This window comes from Trichechus manatus, unplaced genomic scaffold (genome assembly GCF_000243295.1).
Source record: "Trichechus manatus latirostris isolate Lorelei unplaced genomic scaffold, TriManLat1.0 scaffold00039, whole genome shotgun sequence".
NCBI classification, from domain to species: domain Eukaryota; kingdom Metazoa; phylum Chordata; class Mammalia; order Sirenia; family Trichechidae; genus Trichechus; species Trichechus manatus.
The window spans coordinates 15824712-15844139 of NW_004443975.1; the positions used below are offsets into that span (position 1 = coordinate 15824712).

The following is a 19428-nucleotide window of genomic DNA, read 5'->3' on the forward strand; positions in this document are numbered from 1 at the left end:
CAGCTGGCTTGGTGGCTAGTGGAACACTCCTAGCTCTGCCGTGTACGAGCTGGAATTAAGTTTCTCACAGGCGCAGTGTTTCCATTCAGAAAGGGGAGGTGATTCCATTGGCCGCCTCGTGGGGTTGTGAAGGTTAAATGGTGTACTCGACATAAAGTGCTTAGCAAGTGATGTGCTGAGTGCACACACACACCCCACCCCAAAGGCCCTCCTGTGGACTAGACCCTTATATCTAAAACCACCAGGTGGAACCTACAGGAACAGATTGTGGGTGTGTGGAAAAGCTTTGAAACAGTCATGTTTAAAAAGTAATGGCCGGCCGTGGGAAGTCTGGTGTTTCTCGTCACTAAAGCATGAGTGGCTTTACTCAGCAGTTACACTAGATGATCTAGAATCATAGATGACTGGGTCTAGAAGAGAATATCTGGGATTTCTTGCTGGCAAATGAAGAAACAGTAGTCCAGGATGGTGGAGTCATTGGTACAGGATAACCTGGTTGGAAGTGGTGGACCTGGGACCAGAGCCCTGGACCTTCCACCTTGAAGGCCAGTGCTCTTTTCTCTCTCCTACATTTTCTTCCAATAAACTTCTGAAATCCTCTTGTGATATTCTGTTTTGTCTTTTCAGACACATCTGTTCTCAAGGTGTTTTTAAACAAATCAAGTAGTTTTGAAAGGATTCGGTGTATACTCTACATATTATCTGTTAGTTGAATAACAAATTATCCCAAAACTTAGTGGCTTAAAACAATAAACATTTATTAACTAACAGTTTTTATGGCCCAGGAGTCTGGGTTCCCTTATCTAGGTGCCTCTGGCTCAAGTCTTCTCATGAGGTTGCAGTCTCATCTGAAGGTTCAGCTGTGGTGGGGAGGGTCCACATTCAAGCTTACATGGTTGTTGGCAGATTCAGGTCCTTGCTACATGGGTCTCTTCCGGGGCAGCTCACAACTTGGCAGCTGACTTCTCAGTGAGAGTGAATGTGCGCACACAAGGTGGAAGCCACAGACAGCCCCCTTTGTAACCCAGTCTTGGAAGTGACAGGCTGTCACCTCTGCCTGATTCTGTGTGGGAGAAGTTAGTCACCAGCCCACCCTCAAGGGGAGTGGTTTACACAGGGCAGGCCCGGGAGGAGGGATTGCTGGGAGCATCTCCAAGGCTGCCTACCACACACTAGATAATTGTTATAAAACGAAATGAATGTACTGTTTGAGGGGAAAATAAAAATCAACCATGAGTTATTCCTGATTAAACAACTTAGTTTTTAAATCTTTCCCTTTTTTTCCTCCTCCCTTAATAGTAATCCACACTCATTGTTTTCTTTATCTCTTCTTTCTCTTTAGGGAAAAAATGCATTTTTCAAAGACCTAACATCAATTCAGTTATTACCTAGTGGAGAAATGGATCCAAATTTTATTTCTGTACGACAGCAGGTAAATCAGTTATTAGATTTTGTTTCTTGGGGGGGAAAAAAAAAGTAAAACGAAAATCTGGTTTCCCTTTAAGGGTGACCACACCCAGGGTGTTCTTGGGAGCTTGTTTCCCTTTAAATTATGTGCTCCTTTTTGATAATTAAACAATTTTAGTGGAAAAGCCACTCGAATTGACAGAAGAGCCAACAGTTACTTTGATTTAAATGTTTTTGAAGGAAAGCAGATATTAACAAGACGTTGCTATATTTCTTTCTCCATTTTCAAGTTTTTATTGAAAGTTGTTACTGCAGCTGTCCAGGCCCAGCATTCAGTTGCAGAGGACAGAGATGCCTCAGAAGAAGCAGTAACCACTCCTTTTTGGAAAGACCAAGATTGGCCGGTTCTAGCCGTGGATTTAGCTCATCACCTTCAAGTTAGTGAAGATACTGTTAGAAGACATTACGTGGGGGAACTCTACAACTACGGAGTCGACCACTTAGGAGAAGAGGTGATGATCTTATGAATGCTAACTGGGCTCAAGTTACAAAATCGATAGTTGGAGTAAAGACTCAGTAAAGTATCCAACAAAGCTTTCTGTTTTTCCTTCTGTTAGAACAGAAGATTAAAATACAAAACTGTAACCAGATATCCTGTTTCCAGTCAGTACTTAGCCAGACTCCTGCAGTGTGCCAGGCCTGTTCTGCGCACAGGGATACAGCAGCAAACGACACACGAGGCTCCCTTCTCACAAGGAACTGATACTCTTACCAGTAGGAACAAAAATTTCATATTGAGTGATAAGTGCTATGAAATAGGATGATATGAATACACAGGAGCTACTACAAGGAGCCCTGGTGATGCAGTGGTTGAGAGTTACGGCTCCTAACCAAAAGGTCAGCAGTTAGAATCCCCCAGCTGCTCCTTGGAAACCCTGTGGGGCAGTTCTACTCTGTCCTGTAGGGTTGCTATGAGTCAGAATTGACTTGACGGCAGTGGGTTTTATTTTTTTGGTTTATTACAAGGATGGTCAGAGAAGGTGACATTTGAATTGAGCCCCCAAGGATAAGAAGCAGCCAGCTACTCAGAAAACTGGGGGAGCAGCACTTGAGACAAAAGAAGTACAAATGTTCTCAGGGGGGAACTAGCTTGGCAAGGTCCAGGACCAGAAGGGCCAGTGTGGCTGACCATAATCAGCAAGGGGTTAAGAACTGTTAGATGAGGTAGCCAAGCTGGCAGAGGCCAGACCATAGAAGGTCTGAGCCTACGGTCATTCCAGATATATCCAGATGGCATTGGAGGGATTTGAGCAGCCGTGACGTGACCTCACGATTCCCTTTCTTTGCCAGAAGCTTGAAAAAGACTCCCTGCATTGTAAAATCAGGTGATAAGCAGAAATTTGGGTTTTGAACCATAAGTTTGATTTGGAGTTTACCCCGGTTGTATACATGGCCACAGCTCAAAAGCGAACTAGAATCTCTTCACTGGCAGCCCCTGTACTACAGTAAACATACCTACTAGCTTTTACTTTGTTTTTCTCCATATTCATATCCTCAGGCCATTCTACAGGTTCAGGACAAAGAAGTCCTTGCCTCTCAGCTGCTCATGTTGATAGGACAAAGGCTGGCTTACGCGCTCTTCCACACCCAGACAAGAGAAGGAATGGAGCTGCTTGCCAGGCTCCCACCCACTCTCTGTACTTGGCTGAAAGCAATGGTAAGTACAACAGAATGAGCTAAGTCAGAAGGTCATTGGGTGTTTCCATACATGCATATTTAATAACAGTAAATTTAAGGTTTAATTTAAAAGAAATAGTTCCAAGGAAAACCATTTTCATTGGGAAACCGCTTTCTAGTAAATCAGCAACAATAATTTAGTTGTATATAACTGATGGGTTATTTTTGTGTCCCATTTGCAGGACCCCCACGGTCTTCAAAACACTGCAGTGCCAATTGCAACAACAGCTAAACTAGTAAATAAAGTAATTGAGCTTTTGCCAGAAAACCATGGGCAGTATAGTCTAGCCTTACACCTTATTGAAGCTGTAGAAGCCGTATCTATTCCGTCATGACACGTACCCCTGGGTTAATGACCATGAAGACAGTCTTAAAACCGTGTGATTATAACATGAATTAGTGCATGGTTATTTCACATAGTGAGATCTAGAATTTTGTGGAGGGAGTATGTCTTTTTTTTTTTGTGAAGTAAATAAAAATGTATATTACTTTTTAGTCCTGGCTAAATTCCACTCCTTTGGTTAATACTGAAGATAAAATATAAACAAATATCCGTTACACCATAATTATTGATACAGGTGTTTTACTGTTTATTTCTAATTCAAGCACTTAAGTAGCTTTATTGTAAAATTTTGCTGTATTTAAAATTGGTTATAATTTACAGATTATGTTATTATAAGATTATATATTTCATACTCAAAACGTTATTGTAATTAAATTTGTGTGGTTCACATCCAGTCCCCATCAGTAAAGGTGGAGAAACAGGCCCACCTCCTTTATTAGTAGGTGTTGGGAAGTGCTCTTCTCAGGCTGAGTCCATGCTGGGCTGCGCCCACCCACGAGTGTGGATGCCTGCCTGGGAGTGTGGACGCCCACAGGCTCTTTCCCAGAGGTTATGCTGTTGCCATCGGAGGAGCAGGGCCTTGCTTGTGGAAGAAGAATGGGTTCAAGGTCACCATACTCATCACAAAGGACACTAGATGGAAACTTTAACCTGTTGTACTTGCCAAAACTGAGAATCTGAGATGCAGGGCCAACACAGCAAAATTAATTAGGATGTAAGTTTTGTTTTTTGTCAAGGTTCAAAGCTGTATCCACATCAGGTAATTGTAAAAATGTATTATCTTGTAAAACTTGTATAAAAAGGCAGAGATGCCAAAAATCTGAAGTCCAACTTTATTTTTCCTACAAGTGTTTAGAAATGTCTGCTCTGAGATTTGGTAAAGTTACATGTCCTTGGGATAGTACAGAAGATGCTTTAGCAAACCTACCTCACAGCTGAGTTGAGAGGATTAGACACAACTGATTCTGTACCTACAGTGCCTAGAGAAGTCCAAGAGCTGAATAAATATTTGCTGATTAAAACCAGATTAACCAAAACTCTGTAAAAAGTGCTTTGAGCTCGACAAATACCAAGTATTTATTATACCTTGGGAATGTAGCCATACAGGGCAGTTATCATGGATCACAATTGTTATTCGTAGGAACTCACTGTGATACAGAAATTTGTTTCATTTCTTGTAAGAAGCCAATTTTACCAACTGTACAAAGTCCTTCAGGGATATAAAGGAAAAAATGTGGCTGTTCAGAGATACTCCGGTGTCAGTTCTTTTCTATCACATCCAAGTAAGAACTTACCTTGCTAAAACTTAACTACAGTTTAAGTAACTATCAAATCGAAAATTTTAAAAAGATAAAATTTTTAAGCTGTCTGAGGAGTGGGGTGGGCCTGCATTTGTCTGACTGAGGTGCCCATTCTGACCAGGAGCAGCACTGAAGGGGCCTGATGTTAAGTCTTCCCTCCCAGCCTCTGCTTGGATCGCACTGTACCACCCAGACACGCTGATGGGATTTCTTGTAAATGTATCTAGCTTTATATAGTCACTTCTTATATGTGTCCTAAGAAACTGATTTTTCCTGTGATTTTTCTAAATACTCACTCAGAGCAGAATTGAGGAGGCTGGTCGAAAAAACTGGGAATTGTAGGTGTTTTTGAAGATTAAACCCTCACTTGATTCCGTTAGCACTTTTTGAGGGGCAGCTATCAGGCATTCTAGATAACAACACCGCTTAAACATATGTGACAGGACACGTACTCGATCGGAGAAGACCTGAGAGTATAAATCCACGACACAAACGATTGAGTCTCTAGAGAGAGTTGTAACCCTAAAATTTAACATTTCTGCAAATTAAAAAATTTGAATTTTGAGGTGTATGGTTACAAAAATAAAATATTTTACTGTTTCATCAAGGGCTTTTAAAATAAATCTGATGGGAAGGAAGAAAAATAAACACCTATGTAATAAGAGCCATAAGTAAAAATTAGATTTTATGTAGAGCAGTGGTTTCTGACATAAAGGGTGTGCTGCAGTTACTGATGGGAAACCAACAGCCAGGACTGTAGTTTTTCTAGATCTCTCTCTAGCCCCACATACACACCTTTCTTCATTAACATTAAACATGCACTGTGTACCTTGTTAAATTAATTCCATTATATAATGCTGAAAAAACAAAAATAGATAATCGTAACTCCTACACTAAAAGTCGTGTACAACTAGAGGGGCCATTTAAGTGTAGATGAGGAGAGAGAGAACCAGGCTTCTAAATGCCTCATAGACGAAGGGAGTTTCCCCCTTGTTACAAAAGTTCATCTACAGTCAAAGGAGAGGACACTGTTACACTGAAATTGCTTCACTTTTTTTTTTTTTTTAAAAAAACAATTCCTTTAAAATAACAGAGAAGCCAGATTTAATAGTACTACTAAGCTTATGTTGAGTATAATGTTTAGTGTGACACTCACTCGAGAAGTTGCTGTGGTCCATCTTATTTAATGTACAGCCCTCTCTCAACCTGACAGAATGGGCTTGTTGGGCTTCTGCAGTTAGATTTCTGCTGAACAGAATTGACCATGCTTAGAAAGATTTTAATCCAATCCTGAATTGTTTATAAAATGCTGTTATCTACTTAATAATGTACTGTAAGTAGTGACATTCTGTATATACTGCTATTTTCTCTGTTCGTTGTGAACTTATGTAAATTTAGTGAAATAAATTTTCAGCTTTCCGTATTGTTTTCTTAACATGCATAAATTATGCATGTAGATATTGAGGGTTTTTTCCCCCCTCTGGTGTAACAAGTTGGGTGATGCTCTTTCCAATCCAACCAAAAAGCCTAGCTATTCTGAAAATGTTGGTGGCTGCTAGTACAGCAGAATGAAATTCCCCCAAAACCACTAAAGGGAAATACTCTGCCATTCCCCTCCAAAACCACGTTTTCACGTGATATCCACAACTGCTGCACCCACATTACTCAGTAGTTTTCCAGGATGCCTTTATTTTCAGACATTACTGTGTCAAAAAGATTTATAAAATATAAAACATTTCTGCTTAGCCACATATGAAGGCAAGCATAGTGTCTATGTTCTGAATAAGTCCATTATGGGTATGTACATATACACACACACATTATTCCTTCTCTAGTTACAGGAACTACTTCCTGTGTCATTCTGATTTTGATCTGCATCCTCCCTCACTTACTCTTCCATTCACTACCTAAACCTGGGTATCTTTCCAGTACTGGGAACAAGCCACCTGAACCCCTAGTCAGTACTGTCAGTGGGGTCCTCGCTCAGAGAGCTGTTAGCATCAAAGTGAGGTCCTACTTTCCACCAACAACTTCTGCACATCGAGGGCAGAGCGTATCTGAAGACTCAGCTGTATACTTCCAACAACGAGGACACTTTTCTTTAGTAGCTGGCATGACAATGACTTTATATGAGGACTCTTCGTGAATATCACCACCTGTGAGAGAAAATGCATGAAAAACATTCTGAAAGGCCACGCGACTTGTCTCACTCACTGTTCTTCACTGGCTTAGCAGGCGCTCCTGTTTCAAAGCTTTCTCCTTCCTGCCCTGGGAAAGCTTGTTAGGTACTCGTTAGATGGTGGAATCCCACGATCTGACAAAGGAGAGGAGCTGAGGAACTGGAGACTGTGCGGTGACCCAGTGTCTCCCAGGTCACTGAGCTCTGCACCTGCTCAGGCAGCGCAGGCCGGCCAGCTCTCTGCCCAGGCGTCTCCAAGAAACCACACTCCTCTCCAGCTACTCACTTGACAGAGAATAAAACTGAGGTGTCCCCACTCCGAACTTCTGGGTTTACATAAAAGAAACAAATTTTCCCACTATTATTTAGACCTCAGATAAAATATAGTCAGGAAGGTAAATTATTTTCTTTCTGCAAAAAACATAAACTGATATTTTGAAAAGCAAGTGCTGCCCAGCCTCAAACATAAAATGACCCATGTAAACCAGCCTCCCACCTCCTGCTGGTCCTGAACACTATGATGACCACCACAGTTTCCCCTTTCCCAGGATACCTGCTTGCTTTTCCCTGTTCCTCTGCTGCTCTGCCTCCATTTCCATCAGTGAAGATGAACTAGGTTGACAAACATCCCCTATAAAACAAATACTTGCACAATACTTCCTTATGAGGTATTGCTGCAGGAATGAGTTAAAAAAAAACTTCCTTACCTCCTCGTTAAGAAAGGCTAGATGATAATAAATTTGGGTTGTGAGGAACACGGTATTTTAGGATCAGCACTGAGGAAGGGTGGGCGCGCTGAACAGAACTAGGGTACCCAGTATCAAAGGAGAGACACAAGGGAAACAGGAGTGGAAGGAGAGACACAAGGAAAACAGGAGTGCGTCCGACTAACTTCACACGGACTAACAATTTCTTAATTCAAATGAAGGAACATTTTCTCCCTCTGCCATCCCTAGCCCTCTGTTCCCAAGAGCACTGGGCAGGACTCTTGAGAGCTAGCTTAGAAACTTGGCCATTGTTCCCACAGAAAGATGTATTCCACACACATGGAAAGTTCAAGATGACCTGAATTATCATTCAATTCTCCATATACACTGGTTACTCTCACCTCCTCCTTACCTTCTAAATTGATGACGAACGTTCCTGTAAGCGCAACGGCATCGGCAGTTACCTCGCGTGGTTCCTGACTGAGTAAAGTCGTCTCGGAAGCCATCATTAATTCATTCAACTGAGAGGTGCTAGAAGTCTCCTGAGTTTGGAGCATCTGGTGGTAAGCACGTGAAGATTATCAGGAATAAACTGAGAATTTATAAAAAATAAAAAACCAAACCCCCTGCCGTCGAGTTGATTCCAACCATTAGCAACTGTATAGGACAGAGTAGAGCTGCCCCATAGGGTTTCTAAGGAGCACCTGGTGTCTTCGAACTGCCAGCCTTTTGGTTAGCAGCCAAACTCTTAACCACTAAGCCACCAGGGTTTCCAAAACCCGTTGCTGTCGAGTCAATTCCGACTCGTAGTAACCCTACAGGACACAGGAGAACTGCCCCGTAGGGTTTCCAAGGAGCGCCTGGTGGATTCAAACTTGGGACCTTTTGGTTAACGGCTGTAGCTCTTAACCACTACATCACCAGGGTTTCCGTATTATAAAAATAGACGCTGTAAATTCTTTTGTGAGGAACCTCTTGTATCATTATGTCCTGAGTTTATACTATTAAATACATCAGTTCTTACTACTCTGTGAAGTTTTAACTGAAATCTTCCAACAGTATTATTGAAAATATGCTCTGTGTCAGGCACTTGCTAGATGCTAAGTGTCCATTATTTCTGTCGTTACAAAAAATCATACACAGTGTTTACTATTCTCAAAGAGGTTAACCTGCTCAAGTTTCTCAACCAGTGAGTGGTGGAGTTGGTGTTCAAGCCCAGTCTATCAGGCTCAAAGCTTGCGCTTTATTTTCTGTGCCATGCTTCCTAGATGAGGGGTTAAGATGCTATAAAACAAAAACCTGCTTTTAGCAATGCAGACCAATGGGGGCAATCTGAAAAAATGCAGAGCTTTTTGCAAGTACACCGAATTTGGATGTTTGATAATAATACTTTAAATGAATATAGCACTTTTAAAAGCAAGTGAGAACAGTGGAGTGAAATATTTAGTGTTGAAAGAAAATAACCACCAACCTAGAATCCTCTATCTAGAGAAATTACCTTTCAGAAATGAAGGAGAAATAAAGACATTCTCAGGAAAAAACTGAGGGAATTTATCACCAGGAAGGAGACTTGCCTTGCAAGAAATGTTAAAAGCAGCTCTTCAGAGAAAAGGAAAATTATACAGGTCAGAAAGATGGGTATACATATAGAAAAGAAAAGTGTTAGAAGGAGTAAGTGAAAGTAAAATCCTTTATTTTTCTTAATCGATCTAATAACAATTTGTTCAAAATAATAATAGCAACAGTGTATTGAGTAAAAGGGGGAAGAACCTCAATGAAATGGACTGACACAGTGGTTGCAACAGTGGGTTCAAACATAGCCAATAATGTAAGGATGGCGCAGGACCCGGCAATGTTTTGTTCTGTTGTCCACAGGGTAGCTGTGAGTTGGAACTGACTCAATGGCACCAACAACGATTGAGTGATAATGGTTTTCGGATACGTGAAATGTACAGCAATGTAATAAGGGACAGCAACATAATAACTGGGAGAGTCTAAGGTACTTACACTACCCGTGAACCAGTGTAATGTTAACTGAATGTACACTTAGATTAGTTGTAAATGTACGTTGCAAACTCTAGGGCAGCACTAAAAGAATTTAAAAAAACAGAAGTATAATTAATACACTAAGGACAGAAAATGGAATCATATAAAATGCTTAATTAAAACCAGAGAAAGGCTGAGAAACAGTGAAGTCGAAGCAAAGAGCAAGGATAACAAAGTAGTTAGAAATATGGTAGATACTGATCCAACTATATCGAAAATCATTTAAATGTCCGTGATCTAAATACACCAGTTAAAAGATAACTGTGAAGAGTTTCAGAATGTATAAAAAGACCAGACCGACTATATGCCGGCTACAGAAACCTACTTTAAAGACAGAGAAAAATTAAAAGTAAAGGGACGGAGGAAGATACATCCCATGCGAACACTAAGGAAAGCTAGAGTAGCCATATTCATTCCAGGCGAGGCACTTCATCTGATCAGGGATAAAGACAGCATTATGTAATGATGAAAAAATCCACTGCTGTCAAGCTGATTCCAACTCATGGCGACCCAGGAAGACAGACTAGAACTGCCCCATAGGGTTTACAAAGCTGTAATCTTTACGGAAGCAGATCACCACATCTTTCTCTTCCAGAGCAGCTGATGGGTTCAAACCACCGACCTTTCAGTCAGCAGCCGAGCACTTAACCTCTGTGCCACCAGGGCTTCTTTACATAATGATAAGTCAATCTGCCAAGGAGCTGTAACAATCCTTAATGTGTATGCACCTAAGATCAGAGTATCAAAATATAGGAGTCAAAAACTGATAGTACTGTAAGGAGCAATAGACCCCCTATTTTATTGGGAGACTTTTAACACCCCTCTGTCAGTACTGAGAGAGGAGCAGACAGAAAATCAGTAAGGGTATAACTGAACTGAACAGCATCATCAATCAACTGGACCTAACTGTCATTTACAGATAACTTCAACAGTAGGAGAATTCACATTCTTCTCAAGCTCACATGGAACAGTCACCAAAATAATATCATGGGCCATAAAACATGCCTAGCAAGTTTAAAAGAAAAGTCATACAAATTATGCTCTCAGACCACAACAGAATTAAACTAGAAATCGGTAACAGAAAGGTAGCTGGAAAGTACCAAAATATTTGGAGAGTAAACAACGCACTTCTAAATAAAACAGGGATCGCAGAAGAAGTCTCAAGAGATATTTAAAAAATATTTTGAACTAAGTAAAAATGAAAACTTATCAAAATTTGTAGCATTCAGCAAAAGCAGTGCTTACAGGAAAATTGACAGCATTGAATGCATATATTAGAAAAGAAGAAAGATCTAAAATCAATACTCTAAGCTTCCATTTTAGGAAGCCAGAAAAAGAAGGACAAATCCAAAGTAAGCAGAAAAGAAACAATAAAAATGAAGAGTAGGAATCAACGAAATTGAAAACAAAAGAGAAAAAACCAAAAGCTGGTTCTTTGAAAAGATCAATAAAGTTGATAAATATCTAAACAAACTAACCTAGAAAAAAAGAGGGAAGACACAAATTATTAATCTCAGAAAGGGTAACAAAGGAATATTATGAACTGTATGCCCACAAATTTGTTAAATTCGATGAAGTGGACCGATTCCTTGAAAGATACAATCTACCAAAACTCACACAAGGAAAAGTAGATAACCTGAATAGGCCTGTATCTACTGAAGAAATTGAAACAGCAATTAATAAGCTTTCAAAACAAAGCACTAGGCTCAGGTGGTTTCACTGGTGAATTCTACCAAACATTCAAGAAAGAAATGATACCAGTCCTCTACACTCTCATCCAGAAAACAGAAGAAGGAACACTTCCGAACTCATTCTATGAAGCCAGCGTTACCCTAATACCAAAACCAGGTAAAAACATTACAAGGAAGAAAAACTACCAAACACTCTCTCTCATGAACGTAGATGCAAAAATCCTCAACAAAATATTAGAAAATTGAATCCAACATAGTTTAAAAAGAATTGTACACCACAACCAGGTGATTCATACCAGGTATGTAAGTCTAGCTCAACATTTGAAAATCAGTTAATGTAATCCATCACATCAACTAAAGAAGAAAAATCCTATGAACATACAAATTCAGAAAAATCATTTGACAAAATCCAACACCTATTAAAAAAAATTCCCAGCAAACTAGGAATAAAGGGGAACTTCCTCAACTTGATAAAGAACACCTACAAAAAACCTACAGCTAACATCATACTTAATGGTGAAAAACTACACAGATATTTTTCCTCTAAGATCGGTAACAAGACACTACTCACTACCCCTACTCAGCGTTGTACTGGAAGTCCTAGCTGACTGCAGTGAAGAAAGGCAAATAAAAGGTATACAGATCGAGAAGGAAGAAACAGAACTGTCTTTGTTCAAAGACGATATGATTGTCTATGTAGAAAATCCTAAAGAACTGACAAAAAACCTCCTAGAACTAATAAGCAAATATAGCACAGTTGCAGGATACAGGTTAATATACAAAAGTCAACTGCTTTCCTGTATATCACCAATGAAAAATTAGAATTTGAAATTAAAAACACAATACGATTTACATTAACACACATACACACACAAAACCCAACCCTAAAATACTTAGGTATAAATTTAAATATTTACAGGATCTAGATGACAAAAACTACAAAACTTTAATGCAAGAAATCAAAGAAGATCTAAACAAATGGAGAGAGACTCCATGTTCATGGATCCACTTGATATTGTTTAGATGTCAAGATTTATAGATTCAATGCCATCCCAATGAAAATCCCAGCAAGTTACTTCATAGATACCCATTCAGTATGCTGTTGTTAGGTGCCATCAAGTTGGTTCCAACTCATAGTGACCCTGTGTACACTCAGAATAGCCAACACAATACTGAAGAACAGCAAAGTCAGAGGACTGACACTACATGACTTCAGACTTACTATGAAGCTACAGTAATCAAGACAGTGTGGTACTGGCAAAAGAACAACCAATGGATCAATGGAACAGAATAGACAGCCCAGATAGAAACTCACATAAATACAATCAATTGATCACTGACAAAGAAGCAAACGCAGGTCCAATGGAGAAAGGATAGTTTTTTCAACAAATTGTGCTGGAAAAACTAGACATCCACATGCAAAAAACAAACAAACAGAAAAAGAATCTAGACACAGACCTTACACCTTTCACAAAAGTTAACTCAAAGTGGAGAATAGACCTAAATGCAAAATGCAAAACTATAAAACTTACAGAAGATTAACACAGGAGAAAATTTAGGTGACCCTGAATTTGGCAGTGAGTCTGTAGATACACCACCATGAGCACAATCCATCAAAGAATAAAATCAATTAAGTTGGACTTCATTAAAATAAAAAATTTCTGCTCCGCAACAAACATCTTTAAGAGAATGAAAAGACAAGTCACAGACTGGGAGAAAATGTTCGGAAAACACATATCTGATAAAGGACTTGTATCCAAAATAATAACAAGAACTCTTAATTTAAAACTAATCAAGAAAACACGCAACCCTATTAAAAAGTGGCAAAAGATCTGAATAGATACCTCACCAAAGGTGAGGTATGCAAATAAAAATATGGAAAGATGTGCAACATAATTTGTCATTAGGGAATTTCAAATTAAAACAGCAATGAGATAACCACTAAACACGTTAGAATGGCATATTCCCAAACACTGACAACACCAAGTGCTCGCAAGGATGCGAAGCAACAGGAACTCTCATTCACTGCTGGTGGGAATGCAAAATAGTACAGCTGCTTTGGAAGACAGTTGGTAGTTTCTTACAAAGCTAAACATAGTTGCACTCCTAGGCATTTACTCAAATGAACTGAAATCTTATGTTCACACAAAACCTGCACAGGAATGTTTATAGCAGTTCTATTCATAATCATCAAAATTGGAAGGTGAAGAGATAAACACACTGTGGTACATCCGTACAGTGGAATATTATTCAGTGATAAAAAGAAATGAGTCATCAAGGCATGAAAAGTCATGGCAGATCCCAAACGCATATTGCTGAGTAAAAAAAGCCAGTCTGAAAAGGCTATATATACTGTATGGCTTCAATTATATGACATTCTGGAAAAGGCAGAATTACAGCGACAAAAAGATCAGTAGTTGTTAGGGTTGGGGTGAGGGGCATAGCGATGAGGAGGTGGAAGCTGGGATTTTTAGGGCAGTGAAACTATTCTGTAGGATACTGTAATGCTGGACACCTGAGCTTTTGCAGTTGTCAAAACCCACAGAACTGTACAACACAAAGAGTAAACCCTAACTCTGGTGAAGGGTGAGACAGTACACAACACTGGGGAAGCCAACACAACCTGTACAAGGAAAGGTCGTGGAAGCTCCATAGACACATCCAAACTCCCTGAGGGACTGAATTGCTGGGCGGAGGTCTGTGGGGACCATGGTCTCAGGGAACATCTAGCTCAACTGGCATAACAGTTTATAAAGAAAATGTTCTATGTTCTACCTTGGTGACTAGTGTCTGGGGTCTTAAAAGCCTGTAAGCAGCCATCTAAGATACTCCACTGGTCTCACTCCTTTGGGAGCAAGGGAGAATGAAGAAAACAAGATATAAGGGAAAGGTTAGTCCAAAGGACTAATGGACCACAACTATCACGGCCTCCACCAGACTGAGTCCAGTACAATTAGATGGTGCCCGGCTACCACCACTGACTGCTCTGACCGGGATCACAACAGAGGGTCCTGGACAGAGCTGGAGAAAAACGTAGAACAAAATTCTAACTCAAAAAAAGACCAGACTTACTGGCCTGACAGAGACTAGAGAAACCTCGAGAGTACGGCCCCCCGGACACCCTTTTAGCTCAGTAATGAAGTCACTCCCGAGGTTCACCATTCAGCCAAAGATTAGACAGCCCCATAAAACAAAACAAGACTAATGGGGCACAACAGTCCAGGGACAAGGATTAGAAGGCAGGAGGGGACAGGAAAGCTGGTAATAGGGAACTCAAGGTTGAGAAGGCACGGTGTTGACATGTTGTGGGGTTGTTAACCATTGTCATAAAACAATATGCATACTAACTGTTTAATGAGAAACTATTCTGTAAACTTTCATCTAAAGTACAATTAAAATAAGAGTAAACCCTGATGTAAACTATGGACGTCAGTTAATAGTAACTGTCGGTACTAATTCATCAATTGCAATGAATGTATCACATTGAAGCAAGATGTTAATAGCAGGAGAAATGTGGGTAGGGGAAGAGTGAATATCTGGGAAATTTCTGTATTCTCTGCTTAATTCTGTAAACCTAAAACTGTTAAAAAATAAAGTCTGCTAATTTAGCTTATCCACCAAAATGAGATGACTATTTTTTAGAAAGCTAAGATATCAATAAAACTTTAAACAGAATACTCATTACCAATTCTCTTCTCAAGCATTGAGACTAGAAACAATCGTGAGTCAGTATGTTAAAGCCAATCTAGCAAATCGACCCAAGAATCCTAAAATTCTAAAATGTTTTAGAAATAAAAATAGAATGAATGTTTGCGCTAATGAGTTTTCTCCAGCTCTCCTGAGATAAAGATGGACATCTTTTTTTCTTCTTTTGAATCTGATCTAGATTGACAACATTCTCAGAAGACCAGACCCTTAATAAAAAACTCTCCATTTTCATGCATTCTAACACTACCACCATAGATTTATGGCACCTGTCTTCTAGACAGCCCCGAGAGTTTCCTGTTTAACAAAACTTTATTATCAAACAGTGATAATATCAGGACTAAAAGAAAGAAATCCTAATTTCTAAATTAAAAAAAAAAAAGTATCATATTTAGACAGATTATTAAAATCAAATTTCAGATGCAACTATAAGATACTGAATACTCTTCCCAAAGGTAGAAACTGTGGCATACCTCCATTATCTCAAAGAGCAGTCCAGGCTCTATCACAATGACAACCTGATACTCGGCTGCATTTCTGCCAGGGATGCTTCCAAGAAATGAATCTCTCATTGCACATGCGCTCTCCACTGCTTCCTCCAACCCAGGCTTCTTCCAGATCGAGCTTGTATTAATCCACCCAGTACGAAAAACACTCTTGGGTTCTAGAAAAAAAACAACCCAAGTTACATTGGTCTACATACATCCTAAACTGCACACTGAGCTCTAAACCTCTTCCTTCTAAACTTCCAGAGTTTCAAATTTCTGTAAGTTTAATACATTCACGGGAGTGAAAAACTAGCATAAAAATATTTATTAGAAGTCACTATACTTTGTTTTAATAAAACCTAAAGTCTATTTCTGAACATTTATAAAGGTATTTAGGAAAAAGTGACTTCTCCATATTGTGAAGCTGCTAGTACACTGTAGAAAGTCCTGGAGATGGCGAGCAGGCCATTCTGCAACGTGCCTGACTCTACAGCTACGGGCAGAAACCACTGAATGACCAAGGCGTGCCATGCCATAAGCAGCCATTGTTGGAAGTAGGTAAGGTTATAAAGCTGCACTCTTGTGTGGGATCGTCTTCATGGAGAGGACAAATTAAATATTCCCTACCTTTAGCATAAGGTATGTGCTGGAACACCTCTTCAGCCAAGTGAGGAAGAATGGGAGCAAAAGAACGAACTATTACATCCAAAATTTCAACTAATGCAGTCTGACAAGAGCGTCGTTTGGGATCATCTTCATTTTCACAATAAAGCCTAAACAAGAACAGTTTAGTCAGCAGCTGACACCACTTTATGTATCGTCATCACCATGATGGGATCTGCCTCAGGCTGAGTTTACAGTGGCAATCTCATGGTTCTAAATCATCTTATAAAGAACAAAATATCCTATCATACACTTTTTTTGATACCTTCTAGTCCATTTTACTCCCTCCAGGTGCTCCCACCTCCTCAGAAAAGTTGCTGTGCTATGTCCAATTCTGTCTTCCAGACTGATATTTATTAATTGATATTAATCTAGACTATGGTGTTAAAGGACAATTAACACATTAGTTGCTGATATTTAACCTGTGACTGTCCACTCTCCACAATGCTATTAGTGTTTCAAGGGAGGGCTGGGAGTTACAATCCCTCTGCGGGAAGCCCTGGGGTGCCTAGAATAGGCTGGGGCTGGCATCTTAGGCTGCACTAGTTAGTATGAAGATAGCATAATCACTTGTATACAAGAGCAACAAGTGAAGACTTGGCACCAAACCCTCTTTTAAAAGGATATTGCTAATATTATACAGCGTCAGCATCTAATAATTGCCTGTATATTTACCTGTCTCATCTTCAACAGCAAGTACAATGCTGATTATCTTATATTAGTAGCTATTACTTATTGAGCACTTCGTCAGACAACATTAAGCACGTAACTTACACATTATCTTTCAATTCTCTTAACCATATTAAGGTAGGTATTATCCCCTTTTTACAGGAGAAGACTCAGATTACAGGATAAGTTGCTACAAATCATACAGCTAGTAAGTTGTAGAACAAAAGTTCAAAATCAGGCTTGACTCCAAAACCCAACTTCTGACTAACTGCACCATGCTGCTATCTTGCTCACCCGTGTCCTCAATATTTGCCAAGAATGTCTGTTGAGTATTTTAATATTCAGCATACATACCTATCTTTGATTATGCTGAAATAAAAGTTAGAGAGTTCTCTAGTATAAAATGCTTGTAACAGCCGGACAACTCTTCCAAAATCATACTGTTTATATGACTCGGTAATCTAGGGCACAAAGGCAAAATGCATTAGGAAGGCAGGATAAGCAGATGAAAATGCAAGTCATCATGAGCAAAATATGCTTCCTTAGGAATGTGTTTCAAAGGCAGTCAAATTCAAAACGTGTGATATGTGAGAGTTTTTGAGAATCTTCTAAAGGTCACTCCGGGTAACACACTGGACTACAAATGCTCATCAAGGAAAGGATCCGGTTTTAAATGATGACATCCCATCATTTTAAAACTCCAGTGTAGGTTACTAACAATTCGTAACGTTTCCTATTCTATGCCTAAAAGGTCAAATTTGGGCAGAAATCTGTATGTGCCCCTTTGACTTACAGGTACAATGAAGTAACCACATTTCTAATTTTGAGAAAATACACATTATTTCTTTTTATATTAAAATACGCAAATATCTTAGAAGAAACATGAGTAGTCATTTCATTTATTTCTATACTTGTGAGGGGAACAGCTGCAGCCAAATATAACTCTAACTACTTTGTTCGTTCCTATAGGAGAAACAGACAAAGCTGATCTTGCGAGAACAATCTGGTCTGACGGGAAGCCTGGGCCTATTGCTTCCACTTTATTTGTCTGATCTTTTAAGAGCCTAGGAAAGAAATTTTAACACTTCATACCTAAGGTCTACAACAACCCAGCAAGTGTGGGATTTATCAAGGGTAATTCTTCTCATCACTAGTTACCGTATCTAGCAAGGTCTGTTCTACTCTCATGACACTAAAATTTTAACGTAACGACAGAGCCGATATTTCTATTTGCCAAAAACTTATTAACTGATACCTACCTTGTTTGCAAAATCCTGCAGCAGATGTAGCATATACTGGTCAATGACATACATATCTTTAGCAGGAATGGAATGTGTCTCTGGGTTGAAACCAGACACGTTTCCCAAAAGAAAGCGGAGTGTATTCCTAAGCTATTCATATTGGGGAAAAAAAAAAGGACACGATAAGTAAAACACATCCAGCCTTCAATTTTCACTGAAAGGTTATTTTACTCTGTAATTAAATTTCATTTAATTCCTGTCACTTTCTTAATGGGAGATTCTTCTATTATGTCATTCCTAAATAAGACTACAAATGCCAACAACAAAGATAAATGCTCACCCCAACAGCCTGACGACTGAACTCTCATTATAAAGCCTTAGGTGAAATGACCCTTCAGTGGCCCAGTCTGTCTGGGTGAGAACAATGTCCTTTTCACCCACTACGCAGGTGAAGATAAAAACCAACGGAATAAACGTGATGGGTCACTAAGCACACAGAAAGTGTGAGGCAGCTTATAAAATCAAGTTGTTAGTATCACTAGCAATGTTTCTCAATAAATTAGGACAGGGTATTTGACAACGCTCCCAACACGTGGAGAACTCATTTTCACTCCGTTTTGGAGTGTCAAGTGCGGCTAGTGTTTGTCTGTTTTACGAAGGTCTGGTAAACTTTTCATCCAAAAAATAAGAATAGCAACTCTGACCTTGCTAATATCATCTCTGGCAGCATTAAGTACAGATGGACCAACTGTCACTTCAGTGAAGACATTAGACTCAGCAACCCACCAGCGAAGGACATCAGCACCGTAAGCTGGCTCTTTGCTTTGATCCTTTTCATTGAGAAAAAGCATATAAACAGAATGGTTTTCAATTCCAATTAGTTGGACAAATGTTTTAGGTTCCTATTCAGAAATGTTTGAACACAGAATTTAAATTTAAAATATACCAGCATTGTCATGAAATAAAGCTAACAATCCCAGCAATCAGGCTGCATCTAAAAATAACAGAACTGCAAAGAGGAGCACATCTCTGCCGTCCTGTTCTGTGCACGTACATCAGTACCTAATCTCTGCCCTGGCGTGTCTGTCTGCACCAACACACAGATGTCAGTACCTAATCTCTGCCCTGGTGTGTCTGTCTGCACCAACACACAATGTCAGTACCTCATCTCTGCCCTGGTGTGTCTGTCTGCACCAACACGCAGATGTCAGTACCTAATCTCTGCCCTGGCGTGTCTGTCTGCACCAACAC

General features: G+C 39.6%; 2 protein-coding genes across 6 annotated transcripts in view; one reads left to right on the top strand and one right to left on the bottom strand.

Moving 5' to 3' along the window:
• RAB3GAP2 (RAB3 GTPase activating non-catalytic protein subunit 2) overlaps positions 1–5100 on the top strand; it is a 111520-nt gene extending 106420 nt beyond the window's left edge. For 4 of the 5 annotated variants that reach the window (XM_004375924.2, XM_023730971.1, XM_023730968.1 and 1 more), the window contains 4 exons: positions 1343–1432; positions 1698–1919; positions 2966–3124; positions 3327–5100. In XM_004375924.2, the coding sequence (XP_004375981.1) occupies positions 1343–1432; positions 1698–1919; positions 2966–3124; positions 3327–3479 (624 nt within the window). In that variant the 3' untranslated portion in view covers positions 3480–5100. Of the gene's footprint in view, positions 1–1342; positions 1433–1697; positions 1920–2024; positions 2339–2965; positions 3125–3326 lie in introns of those variants that run through there. The other variant, XM_023730969.1, reaches the window with a different exon arrangement.
• Positions 5101–5811: 711 nt separating this feature from the next.
• Positions 5812–19428, bottom strand: part of IARS2 (isoleucyl-tRNA synthetase 2, mitochondrial) — a 61606-nt gene continuing 47989 nt past the window's right edge. Inside the window, exons 17-23 of the mRNA XM_004375925.2 lie at positions 18882–19007; positions 18196–18327; positions 17291–17397; positions 16232–16377; positions 15590–15780; positions 8087–8231; positions 5812–6944 (exon numbers count right to left, since the gene is read on the bottom strand). Coding sequence (XP_004375982.1) covers positions 6802–6944; positions 8087–8231; positions 15590–15780; positions 16232–16377; positions 17291–17397; positions 18196–18327; positions 18882–19007 — 990 coding nt within the window. The 3' untranslated portion in view covers positions 5812–6801. The remainder of the gene's footprint in view (positions 6945–8086; positions 8232–15589; positions 15781–16231; positions 16378–17290; positions 17398–18195; positions 18328–18881; positions 19008–19428) is intronic.